We start from the raw sequence: 21,523 nt of genomic DNA on the forward strand, positions 1-21,523 counted from the left end.
GTGGGGACTCTGATTGGACTTAATTGGCTTTTTTGATGAGGAATAAAGTATCAAAAAAACCCCAGAACCTGTATCAATATGACTAAGGGGATTGTCAATAAGCAAAATGGACTCAATCAGGAACATACAATTATTTGGATACTTGATAATACAATCATGTGGAGTCCCAGAACCCAAACATATGAGACTTCCCGTGCAAGTAAATTGCAAAGGCCGCACACACACTGAAAGCAACCTCATACACAAAAAGATTTGACTCTCATACACAGAATTTGAGAACACTAAAATGGGATCCACCAAAAGGAGAGAATCTATGCTGGGAGCACACCAAAAAAATTCCCAATTCGCTCAAGAGAGTGGAACCTACACACACAGAAATACTAGGCCTCCTCATTCTTTCACTCTCTTTTTCTGGCCCCTTCCTCTCTCACGCCTGAAAGCCTTGGCTCTCTAAAAATCCTAAGGCTGGAGCATTGGCCAAGGCTTGATTGTTAACCAATCAGTGCAGCTTTTACTGGTCCTTCAAGCCTATGAAATTTGGCAAGCTGGGCAAGGAACATCTAAAGTTAAAGTTAAAGTTTATTTATTAGTCACAAGTAAGGCTTACATGAACACTGCAATGAAGTTACTATGAAATTCCCCTACGGCACCTGTTCAGGTCAATGCACCTAACCAGCACATCTTTCAGACTGTGGGAGGAAACCGGAGCACTCAAAGGAAACCCACGCAGACATGGGGAGAACGTGCAAACGCCACACAGACAGTGACCCAAGCCAGGAATCGAACCCGGGTCCCTGACGCTGTGAGGCAGCAGTGCTAACCACTGTGAAACTGTGCCGCCCCTCTCTATCCGCCATTTTGGGAATGTGAAGCAGGTTAAAGTAGAAAACTGGGCCTGGAACACACTCCAGCGATTGTCAGGACCAAATGTACCAGAAGTGACAGCCAGCATTGATTATTCCTGCCTCTAATGAATGGGCACAATTGTGCCAATATATCATTTAAAGTTAAAAGTTAAAGTTTATTTAATTGTCACAAGTAGGCTTACATTAACATTGCAATGAAGTTACTGTGAAAATCCCCTGGTCACACTCTGGGGCCTGTTCGGGTACATTGAGGGAGAATTTAGCATGGTCGATGCACCTAACCAGCATGTGTTTTGGACTGTGGGAGGAAACTGGAGGACCCAGAAGAAACCCACGCAGACGAGGGGAGAACGTGCAGGCACAGACAGTGACCCAAGCCGGTAATTGAACCCGCGGTCCTTGGCACTGTGGGACAGCAGTGCTAGCCACCGTGGCTATGAGGTGCCAGTTTGCCCCTTGTGTCGCTGTGGCAGCAGAATGGGCAGAGGGGGAATTTGAAGAGACTGGCTACAAAATCTGAACATTAAATTTAGAAAAATCTTCGAAATTTCATGCTATTTTAGCAGCAGTAAATTGGAAGCTGTCAACAACGATATATGTTGCAGAAGGCCAAGGCCTATTTCCAATCCTCCATTTGCAGAGTACTTGGCCGAGGCCAGGGTTCCTCTCGAAGGCATGTAAATAACCTGAGGCCTGAGGACATTGAAACCAGAGAATATTTATGGGCCAAGTCCACATTTGGCCTGCAGGCTACTCTTGTAACATTGAGCTGAGGGAGTTTGTGAGCAGTCCTGGTAAATCTTCAGCCTGAGGTATAAACACTGACGCGATAGATTAGACGTTGCTTTTGCTTTTTCATTGATCTTCAGAGTTTTGAATTCATTTCAGCCTCTCATTTCTCTCTCCCTAGGTTTACAAGTAGAGAAAGAGGCCCTGATATTTACTCAGGGCCATGAAGTGAGCTGGAAAGGGGGAAGGTTTCCAGACAATAAGGGTCAGATTGTCAGAGCCGTGGAGACTCCACATACCTTTCCATATAGTCAGGGGGTTAGTGGGAGAACATGATCCAGATGCAGAAATCCCACCCCCATTTCCAACTGATCCTGTTTTTGCTGGAAGGAGATAAGAGTGGTGCATAATTCACATATGAGGGAAGTATGAGGTCAGTAGGGCTATATGAATTCAGTACTGAGTTTGGGTTTCCCAGTTCTATAACAAGGGCCTTAACACACAGTGTAAAAGTCACAATTTTTAGAGTAGGCAGAAATGCAATTGGAAGGAGGATAAGGTCTGTAGAACTGTCTTGATGCGAAGTAATTTAAATCCTCAGCCCTTTAAAAAAATAAAAAAAGCTGCCTGTGTCAGTGTGAGTTGAAAACACTGTTGTAACCATTACAATAGCTATTTGTTGACATTTCCCGAAGGGCTGTCACAATGCCATTTTGAACAATTGGCTGCTTTCCACAAGTTATAATTCTCTCAGAGGAGTAGTCCTAAATTCACAAACTGATTGACAGCTCAGAGATTATTCAAGGATTGGCTGCCTTTGATGTGGGGATGTGAATAAAAGTTTGTTTTTATAAGGGAGTAAGCACTTGAGGAGGTTTAAAAGTTTTGAATGAGTTTTCATGAATGGAAATGTTTTTTAATATCGTGACAGCTGTATGAGATATTTAAATATGTACTTTATTTCATCTCAACTGGGAAATAGAGGTTGCTGCTTTAAGGTGATTGGCAAAAAAAAAAGAAACAGCAACATGTGGAACAACTTTTCTATGCAGCGATCTAAAATGTATGTGTCCCGTCATCTACTGAAAAGAGGCTTGTTGGCAGCAATAAAGGCAGTAAAGTCTTGTAAAAAGGCTGTTTTCAGCATGGTGAACCAGTCAGAACTATCTCCTGGAAATCGGGGCCTATATCATCACAGGATAAATGCAAGCTTTTGACTAGAAAAGGTTTTAAATGCCCTTTGGACAATGAATAAATTTTAAATGATGATATACTGAAGTAGGGTCAGAGGAGATGTGTGTGGAGCACAAAGACTGGCAGATGCCATTGTGGGTCAAGTGTCCTGCTTCTATGTTGTAAATTCTATGAAAAGGGGCACTGTCAAACCAAAACAGTGAAGCTGAGACTTTCCCTTTCCGCCCGCCATGGGAACCGGAGTGGGCAAGGGGCGGACCATGGAAAGGTCTGACCTCGGGCGGGATTTTCCGGTTTCGGGGTGAGTATGGCTGGAAAATTCCGCTATATGTCGCTGGAATGGTTAACATTCATCATTCTCAACTCAGCCAAATTGGCCAATTCTAGCGAACAAATTCAGGGGAATCATATTATTCTCCACAGCAATAGGTGTTTATAGTGCCTCTTTCTTTGTAGCTGATTATCGTCACTCACCTCGTTTATATTCTGTCCTGGTAAATGTTGGTGGATTGTCATTTTCATCAGTAATGATGATTTTGATATGTCCTGAAAAATATGAGTTAATGATTATCGACAGATCTCTTCCAGAGGGAAAAGTGGAGGGGCAGCAGAAAGAGGGATCAGCCTAGGTGTAACTAGATCACGGAAATCACAATGTGGTTCCAAACGATCTACAGTGGATGTGAGAGGATAGTACATGACAGACTAATGTGACAATCACGACAGTAGGTAGGAGTAGGAGTAGCTACAGACAGGACAGAAGAGGAATTATTGTCATTAACAATGGCAAATTCTTAATCCATCTTGTGGGAAATGATGAGAAAAGCTCTGTGGAGCCTGGTTGATAGTTTTGTACTACTGGTTTGCTTGTCACTGGATTGTGAGGGGTTATAATTGACTGAAATACGGATTAAATTAACATGAAATAACCCAGAGAAAACAACCACTGTTTCTTTATAATGCCAAATGTGGCCTAACCAATGTATTATGCTACAGTTGTATAAAATGTGGTTTAGGCCACAGTTGGAATACGGTGTCCAATTCTGGTCACCACACAACCAGAAGGATGTGGAGGCTTTGGAGAGAGTACAGAAAAGGTTTACCAGGGTATTGCCTGGTATGGAGGGTATTAGCTATGAGGAGAGATTGAATAAACTGGGATTGTTCTCCCTAGAAAGATGAAGGCTGAGGGACGTCCTGATGGAAGTTTATAAAATTATGAAAGGTATAGATAGGGTGAACAGTTGGAAGCTTTTTCCCCAGGGCAGAAATGACAATTACAAGGGGGGGGCACAAGTTCAAGACAAGGGGGGAAAGGTTCAGTGGAGATGTGCGGGGGAAGTCTTTTACACAGAGGGTGGTGGGGACCTGGAATGCACTGCCAAGTGAGGTGGTTGAGGCAGTCACGTTAGCCACATTTATCTTGAGAGACATATGAACAAACAGGGAATAGAGGGATATAAGCGGTTGGTCTAGATAGGTAAACGTGATTGGTGCAGCCTTGGAGGGCCAAAGGGCCTGTTCCTGTGCTGTGCTGTTATTTGCCCTGCACAAGAGTATGTCATGAAAATTCCATGAACTGAGGCTCAGTCAAAATTGGGTCTTGAACTTCATTACAGCTAGGCGTCTGTGCTGATAGGAATGGACCTCAGATAATTCTGGGCCATGACTGAGCGTCGCTTGGCAGTAGGAGAAGGGGCTGGCAATGGTCTTCGAGATTGGGTGTGTAACTGGGAAGAGTACGTGCTACCTCACGTTTGAAGCCGCTGGGAACAATGAGAAATGAAGAAGAACAAAAGTCTGACCCACCCATTGCTGAAAAACCTTCAACGGGGGTCCTTTAGCGGGCACTTAGAATCATAGACAGTGCAGAAGACCCCCATGGAGCCTGCACCGATTCTCTGACTATCTTAGCCAGGCCCTCTCCCCCACCCTAGCCCCGTAACCCCACACATTTTGTACGGCTAATCCATGTAACCTACACATCTTGGGACACTAAGGGGTAATTGATCATGGCCAATCCACCTAACCTGCACGTCTTTGGAGTGTGGGAGGAAACCGGAGCACCGGGGGAGAAAATACAAACTTCACACAAATGTCACCCGAGGCCGGAATTGAACTTGGGTCGCTGGAGCTGTGAGGCAGCAGTGCTAACCACTGTGCAGCCCCTGGATGTACATAATTAAGGGACCAAATCATATTTCAGGTATCCACCTGGGCGGTATAAATTTATCAATGTCTGTGCAAACTGGGTGCAGGCTGTCCCTCTGTTGAAGCGGCATGGTTTTTTTATAATGCTTTAAAAGAATGTGGGCCGAGGATACAAAGTTCTATCTCTGCTTGTGTGGCAATAGCACATAAACAGTTTCTAAACCATCGTGTAAGCAGAGCTGACCTTCCTCACTCATATTCAAAGACAGGACAGTGTTGTAGTCCACAACTTGTACTCTGAGTCGAACAGCCTGAACACTTTCACGATCAACTGGACCAGTGTACAACAACGACCCAGATCGCACCACCAGCTGGAACCAGTTCTCACAGAGCGAGCTGCTCAGCCTTTCCTCTTTCTCATTGAGACACTCCGTTTCTCTGACGAAGAAGTGCAATTCTGCATCAGTGTCTGGGTCGAAAGCCTGAACTGCAGTGACCGCTGTATTGATTTGTCCATTTTCTCTTGCAAACACATCAGAGAGCGAACTTCCGATTAGAACAGGAGTTTCATCGTTGACATCCAAAATATCCACCTCAATGGTCGTGCGTCCAGTGTTGGGATCGAACCCAAAGTCGTTGGCTGCTACAGTCAGTTTATACTTGCGTGGCCCACCATCGTAATCAAGCCTGGACTCTGGGTTCACACGGATACATGCGGCAGACTGGTGCAGGTCTCCTTTCTCTGTACTGAGAATAAACTGTCCCCTGGCCCCATCTTCAATTCTGTAGCTTAGTAGAGAGTTTGGATCAGTTACGTCGTTGTCTGTGGCCCGTATGGAAACAACACATTGATCTGCAATAGAATATTCAATGGACTTATTGCAAAATAAATTATTTAGCTGGAGAACCATATATCTTTAGATCTAGTAGGACTAGGTATAGAGGAACATAGGACTTGGGAGCAGGAGTACCATTTGGCCCTTCTCCTCTGCCCTGCTATTCAACTAGATCATGGCTGATTTGGTTGTGGTCTGAACTCCACTTTCCTGTCTTTCCCTTTATAACCCTTGATTGTCCTGTCTATCAAAAATCTATTTAACTCAGCCGAGAATATATTCAATGATCCAGCCTCCACAGCTATCTGAGGAATCATAAAATCCCTACAGTGCAAAAGGAGGCCATTTGGTCCCTCGAGTCTGCACCAACCACAATCCCACCCATGCCCTATTCCCGGAATCCCACATATTTACATTGCTAATCCCCCTGACACTAAAGGTCAATTTAGCATGGCCAATCAACCTAACCCATGCATCTTTGGACTGTGGGAGGAAACTGGAGCACCCGGAGGAAATCCACGCAGACACGGAGAGAATGTGCAAACTCCAAATAGACAGTGACCCGAGGCCGGAATTGAACCCAGGTCCCTGGCGCTGTGAGGCAGCAGTGCTAACCATTGTGCCACCGTGTCGCCCAAGGAAGAGAATTCCACAGACTAACAAATCTCTGAGAGAAAATATTTAGCCTCATCTCAGCCCGAAAAGAGAGACTTCTTTATTCTTAAATTGTGTCCCCTAGTTCCAATCTCCCCAACGAGTGGAAAGATCCTCCCGGTATCCACCCTGTCAAGTCCTCTCAGCCCATTCGTGAAACTAAAACATCTAAATTGTGTTTCATTGTAACTGCACGCAGTTTCAGCTGCAGGATTTGCCAAATCCACACAGAATATAAAACATTGCAACATTATATGTTTTAACTTTTATTTGAATTCAGCATTGTTGGAACAGAATCACCCTAAATCACAGCAGGTAACAAAACTGGGCCCCTATTTATGAATCCATTCCAAAATGTAAAACAGACTTTTTAAAGTTAATTGTCAGGGTGTGGATTTATCTGGTAAGATCACTTATTGCCAACTGTTAGTTGTCCTGAGAAAGTGACAGTGAGTTTGCTTCTTGAGCCGCTGCAGTCCACATGGTGCTTTTTGTAGCAATTTGAATCATAGAATCCCTACAGTGCAAAGGAGGCCATTCGGCCCATCGAGTCTGCACCAACAACAATCCCATCCAGGCCCTATCCCCACAACCCTACGTATTTACCCTGCTAATCCCCCTGACACTAAGGGTCAATTTAGCACGGCCAGCCAACCTAACCCACACATCTTTGGACTGTGGGAGGAAACCGGAGCACCCGGAGGAAATCGATGCAGACACAGGGAGAACATGCAAACTTCACGCAGATAGTCACCCAAGGCCAGAATCGAACCAGGGTCCCTGGTGCTGTGAGGTGCCAGTGTTAACCACTGTGCCACCGAACCGCCCGTTTGATCCAACAATGTGGCTTGCTGGGTCACTTCAGCTAAAAGACAAACACATGGGAATGGGAATGGGAGTGGATGTTGTAGTTAAGCACTTAACCAGACTGGATAATGATGGCAGATTTTCTTTCCTAAAGAATGGTGCCACAGTTGTTAGCACTGATGCTTCACAGCACCAGGGACCCGGGTTCAATTCCTGGCTTTGGTCACTGTCTGTGTGGAGTCTGCGTGTTCTCCCCGTGTCTGCGTGGGTTTCCTCCGGGTGCTCCGGTTTCCTCCCACAGTCTGAAAGGCGTGCTGGTTAGGTGCATTGGCCATGCTGAATTCTCCCTCAGTGTACCCAAACAGGCAGTGGAATGTGGTGACTCAGGGATTTTCACAGTAACTTCATTGCAGTGTTAATGTAAGCCTATTTGTGACGCTATTATATAAACTAAACTAAAACTAAACTAGTTGGTCTTGATGACTGCCCCACGACTTTCATAACCTCAGCCTTGGAATTGTGGGATGGATGGGGACTGGAATTCAATAATCACCCGCCCACCAGTAAAGACCCTGGCCTGGATTTTCGCCTGGAGGTGCGATGCTTTCCCAGGTGAGAAGGTCTGTTTTCAAGTCAGAAAACCAAGAAGAACTTATTTGATCCTTCCTGCCTCCTCAAAGTTCTTTTCTGTCATGCCTCCGCACCACAGGCAGTCTGACTGATCGGCTAGCGGTCTGTCGGGGAGGATTCCAGCAACACTAAGGGTAGTCTTCATGACAATAACATTTTTAAAAGCTCCAAAAAAATCCATTAAAAGGCCAGGTATTTATTTATTGAAGTGCGTGCAATGTTGGACAAAAGGCTCCTCCCACATTCACGTGTAACTGGTAGATGCTCAAATTTGACAGCAAGCTCAGGGGCATGTAGCCAATATTGTGGGCAAAGTCTGACAACCCAAGAACTCAAAGGAAAGTGTGGGTGTTGTAGTTAAGCACTTAACCCCCTTATGTCCAAAATTACACTATCCTCGAGCCGCATATCTGGTAAATGCCCGGTTAGCAGATGCTCTGGGTGCAAATCTAAGGAAACTCTAGACTCTTATTTGGCACTATATTCTGGGGGTTTCCACAGGAGCGATTCTCCCAGCCTGCTGCGCTGCTTTTGCAGCTGGGAGACTCAAGCGGAAGCCATTTTGCGGGCTCCCCATTGGGCGCCGTGGCCTTCGTGATTCTCCAAGCGCTGGATTTCCAGCGCCGTCAACTCCACACCAGAAATCGGCGCGGAGCTGAATAATTTATGAAAATGTGCATTTAAGTCTAATTTAAACATCATTCGGCCCGGGACTGAAATCACCAGGCCCACTAGCATACCCCCCCCCCCCCCACCCCCCCCCCCACCCCCGCACCACCCCCACCACCACCCCCCACCGCCCCAGTTTTTACGTGAATACAACACTTAGAATTGTTTTGGGAGAATCGTCCTATTTCTGTGAGGAATTGCTGCTACAACATCACTGTCTGAAAAAGCATCAATTCTCCTGACACACAGAGCTAGGGTGGGATTTTCTGGCCACGTTCACCCCGAAACTGAAAAATCCCACTCGGGGTCCACAGATCTTTCCATGCTCCGATTCCCATTGGCGGGCGGGACAGGAAAATTCCATCCAACGTGTTTGATTGGTCCAAATCTTCTGGTCTCAGGATCATGGGAGTTGACTGAGGTGCATGCTGGGATCCTGTGGAAGTCTTGACACTCAGATCTCCATGGAGATTGCTGGGATGGACAATTCCCCTACTTCCCAAGAGCCTCTGCAAATGTCTCCAAATCTGAGTAGAGTTGGACAGTTCCAATTTACCTGGATAGTTACCCAGGTTAGATGGATTAAAATCTAGTCCAATTCCAGAGTAACTACAGAACTGAAGCCTCTTGCACCCTTCCCACGGTGCCCCTCCACATCACTATCCCACCACTCCACAACTACCCTTCCCTAACGACCTGTCTATCCCCTGATCACCACCTAATCCACCTGTTTCACATTCACCCACCATCTAAACTACGGCCACCCTACCTACCATGTCACCCACCTGCACCTCACCTCTACCAACTCACCTACTTGCTACCTCATCCCTACCACCTTAATCATTTTATACCTCACCCACCTTCCACCTCACTCACCTAAGATCTCACCCATATGTCACCTCACCCACCTTGCCATGTCAAACACCTGCCACCCACCCTACCCACTTACCTAACCACCCTTCCACCCTACCCATTCATTCATTCATCAACTGACCCATTCACTCATTCATTCACTCACCCATTCATTCACCAACATTCATCCACTCACCCATTCACCCACTCACCCATCCACTCATAAGAACAGAAGAACATAAGAACTAGGAGCAGGAGTAGGACATCTGGCCCCTCGAGCCTGCTCCTCCATTCAGTAAGACCATGGCTGATCTTTTTGTGGACTCAGCTCCACTTACCCGCCCACTCACCATAACCCTTAATTCCTTTACTGTTCAAACATTTATCTATCCTTGCCTTAAAAACATTCAATGAGGTAGCCTCAACTGCTTCACTGGGCAGGGAATTCCACAGATTCATAACCCTTTGTGTGAAGAAGTTCCTCCTCAACTCAGTCCTAAATCTGCTTCCCCTTATTTTGAGGCCATGCCGCCTAGTTCTGATTTCACCTGCCAGTGGAAACAACTTCCCTGCTTTTATCTTATCTATTCCCTTCATAATCTTATATGTTTCTATAAGATCTCCTCTCATTCTTCTGAATTCCAATGAGTATAGCCCCACTCTACTCAGTCTCTCCTCATAAGCCAACCCTCTCAACTCCAGAATCAACCTAGTGAATCTCCTCTGCACCCCCTCCAGTGCCAGTATATCCTTTCTCAAGTAAGGAGACCAAAACAGTACTCTAGATGTGGCCTCACTAGCACCTTATACAGCTGCAACATAACCTCGCTGTTTTTAAACTCCATCCCTCTAGCAATGAAGGACAAAATTCCATTTGCCTTCTTAATGACTGCTGTACCTGCAAACCAACTCCTTGTGATTCTTGCACAAGGACACCCAGGTCCCTCGGCACAGCAGCATGCTGCAATTTTTTACCATTGAAATAATAGTCCATTTTGCTGTTATTCCTACCAAAATGAATGACCTCACATTTACCAACATTGTACTCCATCTGCCAGACGCTTGCCCTCACTTTGACTATCTATATCCCTTTGCAGACTTTCAGCATCCTCTGCACTGCCACTCATCTTAGTGTCATTTGTGAAATTTGGCACACTACGCTTAGTCCCCAACTCCAAATCATCTATGTAAATCGTGAACAATTGCGGTCCCAACACTAATCCCTGAGGCAGACCACTAGTCACTGATCACCAACCAGAAAAATTTACCCCCGCTCTTTGCTTTCTGTTGGTTAACCAATCCTCTATCCATGCTAATACATTACCCGTAACACCACGCACCTTTATCTTATGCAGCAGCCTTTGGTGCGGTACCTTGTCAAATGCCTTCTGGAAATCCAGACATACCACATCCACAGGTTCCCCATTGTCCACTGCGCATGTAATGTTCTCAAAGAATTCCACCAAATTAGCCAAACATGACCATTCATTCAATCAGTCATTCATCCACTCACCCATTCATTCATTTGTTCATTCACCTATTCACCCATTCACCCATCCACTCATTCATCAACTCACCCATTCATTTAAAGTAAAGTTTATTTATTAGTCACAAGTAAGGCTTACATTAACACTGCAATGAAGTTGCTGTGAAATTCCCCTAGTCGCCACAGTCCGGTGCTTGTTCGGGTCAATGCACCTAACCAGCACGTCTTTCAGAATGTGGGAGCAAACCGGAGCACCCGGAGGAAACCCATGCAGACATGGGGAGAACGTGCAAACTCCACACAGACAGTGACCCAAGCCGGGAATCGAACCCGGGTCCCCGACGCTGTGAAGCAGCAGTGCTACCGTGCCGCCCCATTTATTCATTCATCCACGTACTCATCCACTCACTCATCCACTCACCCATTCACTCACCCATTCACTCATTCATTCACTCACCAATTCATTCATCCACTCACCCATTCACTCATTCATCCTCTCACCATTCACCAACATTTGTCCAATCACCCAATAATTTATTCACCCGCTCATCGATTCATTCATTCATCCACTCACCCAATCCCTAACATTCACACTGGATCTTTAACCTTACTATACAGTAGCTGGTGTTTTATAAAGTGGCATGTCCTGTCCGCCCCTCTGACCTTGCTCCTCTGTGACGTAGCTCCACATTTGTGGGAAAGCTGGGTTCAGAGGGTCCCAGAGCAAATGTGGAGCAGTTGCTGAGTCAGGGGACTGTTTGAGCAGAGGAGCAATCTGATGATGATTGACATTCCTCAGAAGATCTGGATCTTCATTCACAGCATTGTAGATAAATCAATAAGATTTTATCCCACTCAGAAGGCGTTGAGTCGAATTTTAGCGTAAATTTCCACGTGTACTGTGCTATTTGCCAATATTTGCATAAGAAAATGGGAATTTAATTTCTTACCCATCTCATAAACGTAGCTCTTACCTAGTTGGTCTTCAGGAACAGCAACAAAAAAGGTGCTTTGGTTAAAAACCGGTTCATTGTCATTCACATCCTAAAATAGAAAAGATTAAAAATGGTTTATTCACCTGAACAAAATATACTGAGTACTAATTGTTAATCTACAGCAGTATTCCATTTTCTTTCACACCCTCCATTGCCTTTTGATTGAAAGTAAACATTAACATAGAAACATAGAAGATAGGAGCAGGAGGAGGGCATATATTCTGGTCACCCTATTATAGAAAGGATGTTATTAAACTAGAAAGAGTGCAGAAAAGATTTACTAGGATGCTACCGGGACTTGATAGATTGAGTTATAAGGAGGGGCTGGATAGACGGGGACTTTTCTCTCTGGAGCGTAGGAGGCTGAGGGGTGATCTTATAGAGGTCTATAAAATAATGAGGCGCACAGATCAGCTAGATAGTCAATATCTTTTCCCAAAGGTAGGGGAGTCTAAAACTAGAAGGCATAGGTTTAAGGTGAGAGGGGAGAGATACAAAAGAGTCCAGAGGGGCAATTTTTTCACACAGAGGGTGGTGAGTGTCTGGAACAAGCTGCCAGAGGCAGGTACAATTTTGTCTTTTAAAAAGCATTTAGATAGTTACATGGGTACGATGGGGATAGAGGGATATGGGCCAAATGCGGGCAATTGGGATTAGCTAAGGGGTTTCAAAAAAAAGGGCTGGCATGGACAAGTTGGGCCGAAGGGCCTGTTTCCATGCTGTAAACCTCTATGACTCTATGACTCTATTTGGCCCTTTGAGCCTGCTCCACCATTCATCACGATCATGGCTGATCGTCCAACTCAATAGTCTAATCCTGCTTTCAACCCCATAACCTTTGATCGTATTCGCTCCAAGTGCTATATCCAGCCGCCTCTTGAATACATTCAATGTTTTGGCATCAACTACTTCCTCTGGTAACAAATTCCACAGGCTCACCACTCTTTGGGTGAAGAAATGTCTCCTCATCTCCGTCCTAAATGGTCTACACTGAATCTGTAGACTGTGACCCCTGGTTCTGGACACTCCCACCATCGGGAACATTCTCCCTGCATCTACCCTGCTAGTCCTGTTTGAATTTTATAGGTCTTGCATAAGCTTTATAAGTTGTTCAACAGTGTAAAATAACCATTTAATACGTTTCATGAACTTGGGGTCGTAGGCCATTCAGCCCCTCGAGCCTATTCTGTTAGATCATGGCTGATATACAGTTTAATTCCATTGTCATGCCTTTGCTGCAAATCCCTTGACTCCCCTACCTAGCAACGTTTTACTAGTTTAAAATTTCAATGTTTTTTTATTCATTCAAGGGATGTGGATTTCGCTGGCTGGACCACCATTTATTGACCATCCCTAATTGTCCTTGAGTGAGCTGGTGAGCTGCCTTCTTGAACTGCCGCCGTCCATGTGTCCACAGTATCATAGAACATAGAACATAGAACAGTACAGCACAGAACAGGCCCTTCGGCCCATGATGTTGTGCCGACCTTCATCTGTGCCGACCTTCACCAGTGTTTTGGTGAATCTGTGCCCCCTCCAAGGTCAATAAATCATTCAGAGGCTTGATGCACCAACTGGAACTCAATACTCTGGATACAGTCATGACTAAGGCTCTACAACTGAAACATCATTTCCACCTTTGCTGTTGATAAGAAAATGTCCCAAAACCTTTCAGATAACATGGTGAAAACCAGCTATTTTAGATTTGATATTCAACAGTAGTAATTAAAAGTTTATTTATTTATTAGCCACAAGTAGGCTTACATTCACACTGCAATGAAGGTAATGTGAAAATCCCCTAGTCACCACACTCCAGCACCTGTTCGGGTACACTGAGGGAGAATTTAGCATGGCCAATGCACCTAGCCAGCACGTCTTTGGACTGTGGGAGGAAAGCGGAACACCTGGCAGAAACCCACGCAGACACAGGGAGAACGTGCAAACTCCACACAGACAATGACCCAAGCCGGGGATTGAACCCGGGATCCCTGGCCCTGTGAGGCAGCAGTGCTAACCACTGTGCCACTGTGCCGATAATATTTTAACAGAAGTTTTCCCATACTTTTCTCAAGTTAAAGTAAAATGAACTAAGGATTATGTAAAAAAAGATCTGGAAGAGCTGAGCTTCCTTACAAAACTTGCCACAAGCAATGCAACTGTGTCAGTAAAACACAATAGTCTGAACCGATCAGTTTGCTTCGATAAGACAGAATCGATGAATAACTGATCAACGCTATACATTTTTACAGAGCTTCGTTCTTGTTGCTTGACCAACTATCAAAAATAGATAAAAGGAAAAATAGATCTACTTTATTCCTATGTCTTTTTGAATTATTCAAACACTCCCCAAAGAACAGGTTGATATTATTGAGTACAGACTTAGGTTTCTCCAGAGTGTTGATACAAATATTGTGTTGAGGGACTGATAGATCCACCCGGAGCAATGCAGTGAAATAGAAATCGCGGCCCATTCTGTTTAAACTCCAGAATAACTTTGTGGATGATCTTCAACAAGAACAGACTACTGGCTGACCAAGTGGTGGATCTGAAAGCCACTTGAATATCCTACTAGAAATTATCTATTAGAATGACAGGAGAGGCACGAAGGGCTGAATGGTCTACTCCTATTCTTTACATTAGTTAGGAATTTGCCACACTTCTTCAAACAACGCCAAGTGATCTCTTACATCTAAGCAGGCAGCCGGAACCTCAGTTACATTTGTCACCCAACACAGTACTTCTGACACCGCAGAACGCCCTCAGATTACATTTAAGTACCATCTTAAATTATGAAGTCAAATTCCGAAGCTTTAATCTACAGCCTCTGACTCAGAACTGAGATCGGTATCAAGGAACAACAAATAAACTCTGGCTGCAATTTTCCCGCCCCGCTGCGCTGGTCAAATGGGTGGGACCTGAGGGGGCAAGGCCTGACAGGGACAGGGCCAGACTGGGGGGGGGGGCAGGTAGAAGGAGAGGGAAGGGGCAGGGGGGGAACAATGCATCAGGGAATGGGGGCTGGTGGCATGGTCAGTGATCGGGGGGAACGATCAGGAGGCTGGCGATTGGTAAGGTGGGTCCATTGGGGGGGCAGTGGTGATGTCCTTGGGGGTGGGGTGGGGTGGGGGGTTGACAGACCAGACCTCCCATATACTGTGTAGATCTGTACACAATGGGCGGAAGAGTGTCACAATAGTCTGCAAACCGAGGAAGAGTACGGAGGGAGGGTGGGGTGTGGAGGTGGAAGGATTTGAAAACAAAGATGAGAATTTTAAAATCAAGACTTTGTTTGGCTGGGAGCCAATGGAGATGTGTGAGGACCACAGGTGAACAGAACTCTGTGTGAATTAAAACACAGGCTGCAAAGTTTTGAACGACCTCAGATTTGAGGAGGACGGAATGTGGGAGGCCAGTCAGGAGTGCATTGGAATAGTCGGGCCTGGAGGCAACAACAGCAACAGGTAATTGGGTGGCACGGTGGCACAGTGGTCAGCACTGCTGCCTCACAGCACCAGGGACCCAGGTTCAATTCCGGCCTCGGGTCACTGTCCGTGCAGAGTCTGCACATTCTCCCCGTGTCTGCGTGGGTTTCCTCCGGGTGCTCCAGTTTCCTCCCACAGTCCAAAGATGTGCGGGTTGGCCATAGTAAATTGCCCTTTAGTGTCAGGTGGATGAACAGAGTAAATAAATGGGGATAGGGCTGGATGGGACTGTGCTCTGTGGAGACTTGATGGGCCAAATGGCCTCCTTCTTCAATGTAACAATTCTATGATAAGCTGAAGTTGGGTGACATTACAGAGGTGGAAACAGGCGGTCTTAGTGATAGCACGACTTGGAGGTTAATCTGGTCTCAACAACTAAGCCTGAATGGCACTCAGGGTGTAAGCTCTCCAGATTCTAGAAATTAGAATGGGTGTGGTTGGCAATGTCAGCTAACATACTCTCGTAGCCAACTGAACCTGCCACTCAGCTCCCTGTTCAAAGATCCTCCAGCAAAAGAATAACTCCAGCTGCACTGGAGAACACAGCACACGGTACAAGTATTTATTTCCCTACATCAAAATTATTACACCTGTCAGGGTGACAAGTCATTAACACCCTTTAATTGGCTTTAATAGGCAGTGAATGTTGATTCAATGCCAGATATTACTGCAAACAAATACTATACTGATGGATTGGAAACAGGAGCTGGCAGTAATATTGGCAACAGGCGCTACTAATCTTTCCCAATCCATTACCATGTGTGTGAGCAGAAAGAATACTTCGAGATGCATGTTAAGGACAAGAAAGCTTGTAAATTGTATAAAATGATTGATCAGTGATTTTTGAGAATAAACTTATGGAATACCTGCACAAATTTAGAAAGTTGGCAAATTTAGGCTCCTTGATATTGCGCTGAGGAATTCGCATCCTCAGTGCGCTGTGAAAGCATTGCAATATACCGTGTCTTCCCAAAAGTGTTTGATAAACCCATCATGAACGCCTGAAGCTTAAAGTGAGGAAACACCATGAAATCCCGTACTAGATAACGGGGTGGTTGATGACTAGAGTTTTGACAGGGTGGTGCCCAGATGTCAAGACCCTTGTTACTACTTTATATTACTAACTTGAATGAAGAACCTCAGTGTGAACTGATCACATCTACAGATACCAAACCAAGAAGGACAATGGAATCTAAGGGGATATTATGGGCAGACAGATGGCCCAGTGGTATTGTCGCTAGACTATTAATCCAGAAACTCAGCCAATGTTCTGGGGACCCGGGTTCAAATTCCGCCACGGCAGATGATGGAATTTGTAATCAATAGAAAGTCTGGAATTAAGAATCTACTGATGACCATGAAACCATTGTCGATTGTCGGAAAAACCCATCCGGTTCACTAATGTCCCTTAGGGAAGGAAATCTGCCGTCCTTACCTGGTCTGGTCTACATGTGACTCGAGAGCCACAGCAATGTAGTTGACTCTCAGGTGCCCTCCAAGGGCAACTAGGGATGGGCAATAAATGCTGGCCAGCCAGCGATGCCCATGTCCCACGAATGAATAAAAGAAACTCGACCATGACTATATATATTAAGTAAAAATGTAAAGTTGGCATAGTCCCAGATGACTGTAGGCTGCCCGACCCTTTGAGGGCAGGAGCTGATTTGTGCTGATTAAACCTGAGGATCACCACACCTCAGGTGGCTCTTTCTATACTTCCCACTGCCTTGGCAAAGCAGCCAGCATAATTAAGGACCACACGCACCCCAGACATTCTCTCTTCCACCTTCTTCCATCGGGAAAAAGATACAAAAGTCTGAGGTCACGTACCAACCGACTCAAGAACAGCTTCTTCTTGGTGCTGCTGTCAGACTTTTGAATGGACCTACCTCAAATTAAGTTGATCTTTCTCTACACCCTCGCAATGACTGTAACACTACATTCTGTGCTCTCTTTTTCTATGTACGGTATGCTTTGTCGGTATAGCGTGCAAGAAACAATACTTTTCACTGCACGTGACAACAATAAATCTATTCTTGAGAAAGCAGGCCTTCGTGAGTAACCTCAGCTGGTACAGGAATTAAACCCACACTATTGGCATCACTCTGCATCACAAACCAGCCATCCAACCAACTGAGCTAACCGACTCCAGATGCAGAATGAAGAATAGCAGGTGAAATACTAACAACCTTAAAATCTGGCACAGAGGTTGTGTAGCCCACATAAAATAAAATATTTTTTGTCTATGATTTACAAAAAACTACTGTTAAAGATAGTGGCCAGAATTCTCCCAAAAGATTTCTAAGTGTTGAATTTGTGTGAAAACTGGAGTAATTCACGTTTTTTTCAGTGGGAGTTCAGAGAAGGAGGTCCCACACTCGGTGCACTGCAGGGGCCACCAGCGTGAATATCATTAAATTTCATTGAGACCTGTTCCTACTGGAGAAGCTGGAATCAGCGTGTTGAGTGGGCCACTGCGCATGCACCGATCTATCAGTGCCGAGATCAGCGCATGCAGAGTGGCCCTGCACTGATGACCTCCCGATTGCTGGCCAGCCCTGCGACCCCTGCAACATTGGCTCCACGCCTTCCCACGGCCCGATCGCTGGCTCCCCAACAATTCCCGGACCTAGTCTCAACCCCCCCTTCCCCACCCCCAGCCCGCCATGATCTCCAGCCCCCCCACCAATTCCCCCCCCCCGTGAAAGTAACCTCCCCCGCAGTGCTGACCCCGCAACAGGCTGACCACTCCCCTGGCTGACCCCCCACCCCCCAGCCTGCCCCGATCGCTGGCCTCCCTGAAACCCCACCGATCCCTATGCAGAATGGCAGTGGGACCCCCCACCCCCACTAATTGCCCTCTAGGCCCTGCCCCATCAGGCCCCGTACCCTTGGCTCCACCCCCTATATGCTCTGCCTCCTTGGCACTGCTCCATGCCTGATGAGCAGTGCCAAGGTGCCCTCTGGGCATTGGTACTTTGCCCCTTGGGCAGTGCCAGGGGACACCGGCTGGCACTGCCAAGCTGGCAATGCCCAGGGGGAACCGATTGCCCCATTTCACTCCAGCGGGGTTGGGCTGTTAGCTCCCTGAAAATGTGAAGCTATGGTAAACCCTGCTGGAGTGAAATACTCTGGTGGGGGCGGAGCGATGCAAGTGAGCCCGGAGAATTCAATCCCCCAACCCGCTAAGCACAGTGAAATTATATTTAAATGGTCTTTGCGCCTCCCTGCCGATTTCTGGTGCAGAGCAGATGCTGCTGGAAGTCTGGCGCTGGGAGACACAAGCGGGGCGTGAACATGCACATGATCCCCACGAATTGGCTGACACAAGAATCTCCCGGCCCGCCACACTAATTTTTTAGCACAGCGGGGTGGGAGAACCGCGGCCAGTATCTTTAATTCTATTAAGATACATAAACTAATCGTCACATGTAGAAATCATAGTCCAGTTTAATTTATTGTGATTGTTGTAGAGATTATTTTGTTTGTATTTTTCTAAAAATCTGTTCTTTGATTTGAATTTGATTTATTATTGTCACATGTATTAATATACAGTAAAAAGTATTGTTTCTTGTGTGCTATACAAACAAAACATACCATTCATAGAGAAGGAAAGGAGAGGGTGCAGAATGTAGTGTTACAGCCATAGTTAGGGTGTAGAGAAAGATCAACTTAATGCAAGGTAAGTCCATTCAAAAGTCTGACAGCACAGGAAAGCAGAAATTTGAAAGCAGCAGGGAAGAAGCTGTTCTTGAGTCGGTTGGTACGTGACCTCAGACTTTTGTATCTTTTTCCCGACAGAAGAAGGTGGAAGAGAGAATGTCTGGGGTGCGTGGGGTTCTTAATTATGCTGGCTGCTTTGCTGAGGCAGCGTGAATTGTAGACAGAGTCAATGGATGGGAGGTTGGTTTGCCTGATGGACTGGGCTACATTCACGACCTTTTGTAGTTCCTTGCGGTCTTGGGCAGAGCAGGAGACATACCAAGCTGTGATACAACCAGAAAGAATGCTTTCTCTGGGGCATCTGTAAAAGTTGGTGATCTCAGAGTGCAAGCAACAGTAGTTTTCATGGTCATTTTTCTTTTAGTACTTGGCCACAAATAGCTGGACTAATTGGATTAAAATTCATAGTTTGCCCTGGTGGGATTGGAATTCTAACCTCTGGGTTGCTAACCTGTAACCATTATACGCCCTGCCTCAGCAAGAGCTAACCTGGGAAGTTTAAGTACAAGCACTTTGTATCTTTTTCAATTCCCAACTTTTCTTTTGTATCAATGAATTATTTAAATCTGTTTGGAGATCTTTATCAAATCTACTGTAATTTTCCATGTGTTAAAAGTGATCAAGAATTCAGGGTGGAAACAAATCAATATGTGTTTTTTTTTTACAGTTGGTCAATAAATTGTTTGACGCTTTATGAATAATAATGCACACTGAGTGGAAATGTTGGGCAAGATTCTTCGGCCTCCCAGCTGCGTGTTTCCTGCTGGCGGGAGGTGGCGTGTTGTTTGCTAGTGGTGGAATTCTCTGGTCCCTTCCGCTGACAATGGGAATTCCCACTGACTTTATCCCCTGTGGGCAGGGGTGCGCTGCCGGCGGGATTGGAGAATCCCATCGGCGTGAATGGTTGGAGAATTCTGGCCATTGCCTTTCAATTGTATTTCTTTTGAACTCTTCCTGTTTCGAAGGTGTAGATGAGAATGGTCTCTCGTTTTCATTAATTTTCAACATTCACAGAATTAAATTTTAAAATAAGTGATCAAAGTTTATTTATTCGCGTCACAAGCTGGCTTACATTAACACTGCAATGAAATTACTGTGAAAATCCCCTAGTCGCTACACTCTGGCACCTGCTCGTGTACACTGAGGAAGAATTTAACATGGCCAATGCACCTAACTAGCATGTCTTTCGGACTGTGGGAGGAAACCCACGCAGACACAGGGAGAACATGCAAACTCCACACAGACAGTGACCCAAGCTGGGAATCGAACCTGGGATCCTGACGCTGAGAGGCAGCAATGCTAACCACTGTGCCACGATCCTTTACATTTGTTTACATGCGATTCCTCCTGGAAAAAGTTGATCGACTCCAATTTTTAATTTTTTTCTGTCATGGGGTGTAGGCATCACTGGCAAGGCCAACATTTATTGCCCATCCCTCATTTCTCTTGAGCTGAGTGGCTTGGCTAGGCCGTTTCAAAGGACACTTAAGAGTCAACCACATTGCTGTTGGTAGGCCAGACCAGGTAAAGATGGCAGATTTCCTTCCCTAATGGACATTAGTGAACCAGCTGTGTTTTTACAACAATCAACGGTGGTCACCATTACTGAGATCAAATTTATATTCCAAATTTTATTGATTGAATGTTAACTTCCACCAACTGTTAAGTTGGGATTTGAACCTGTTCCTCCAGACTATTAACCTGTCTGGTCCTCTGGTTTATTAGTTCAGTATTATGACCACTACGCCACCGGCTTCCCAATTCCTGTGAGTGAACCACGAAGGGCTAGTCAATGATTCATTGCTGCCCTGATCAATGGATAAATGCTCTTGGAGCATTGGGGCTACTTGAGTGTTAGGCATTTAGTGTTGGTCTGGGAGCTAATCACTTTGCAAACTAGAGTGGGAAGGGTTCCTCTAGCTAAGTCAAGTTTCTTCGCAATGTTTGTCAATAAAGGATCACTTTGCTCACATTATTGGAAAAATCTAGCTCTGGGTTATAAAGTTGTGTCCAAAGATGTGCGGGTTAGGTGGATTGGCTATGCTAAATTGCCCCTTAGTGTCAGGGGGACTAGCTAGGGTAAATGCATGGGGCTATGGGGATAGGGCCTGGGTGGGATTGTGGTCAGTGCAAATTTGAAGGGCCAAATGGCCTCTTCTGCACTATGAGGATTCTATGATTCTATGAAATGGCAATGGGGCAAATTTGACTTTTCATTCATGTCAGACCGCGTATTTACATGGACATGCGCTATATTCATAAAATAATGGGGTGGGATTCTCCAATCCAATCCGTACCCACACCACTGCCAATGGAAATGGAGAATTTGGCGCTTGGCCAAAACTCCATTGACTGCATCGGCACTGGCGAATCCCAGCAGTGGATGTGGTCGGAGGTTTTCGATGATGGTGTTTTGTTTAAATCAAGCAGTTTTTCTCTGGCCTTCAAG

The 21,523-nt window shown here is 45.6% G+C and overlaps 1 protein-coding gene across 1 annotated transcript in view; it reads right to left on the bottom strand.

Moving 5' to 3' along the window:
- Positions 1–21,523, bottom strand: part of LOC144494686 (cadherin-related family member 2-like) — a 123,032-nt gene that overhangs the window by 56,934 nt on the left and 44,575 nt on the right. The window contains exons 11-13 of the mRNA XM_078213886.1: positions 11,825–11,918; positions 5,185–5,793; positions 3,264–3,335 (exon numbers count right to left, since the gene is read on the bottom strand). Coding sequence (XP_078070012.1) covers positions 3,264–3,335; positions 5,185–5,793; positions 11,825–11,918 — 775 coding nt within the window. The remainder of the gene's footprint in view (positions 1–3,263; positions 3,336–5,184; positions 5,794–11,824; positions 11,919–21,523) is intronic.

This window comes from Mustelus asterias, chromosome 6, assembly GCF_964213995.1.
Source record: "Mustelus asterias chromosome 6, sMusAst1.hap1.1, whole genome shotgun sequence".
NCBI classification, from domain to species: domain Eukaryota; kingdom Metazoa; phylum Chordata; class Chondrichthyes; order Carcharhiniformes; family Triakidae; genus Mustelus; species Mustelus asterias.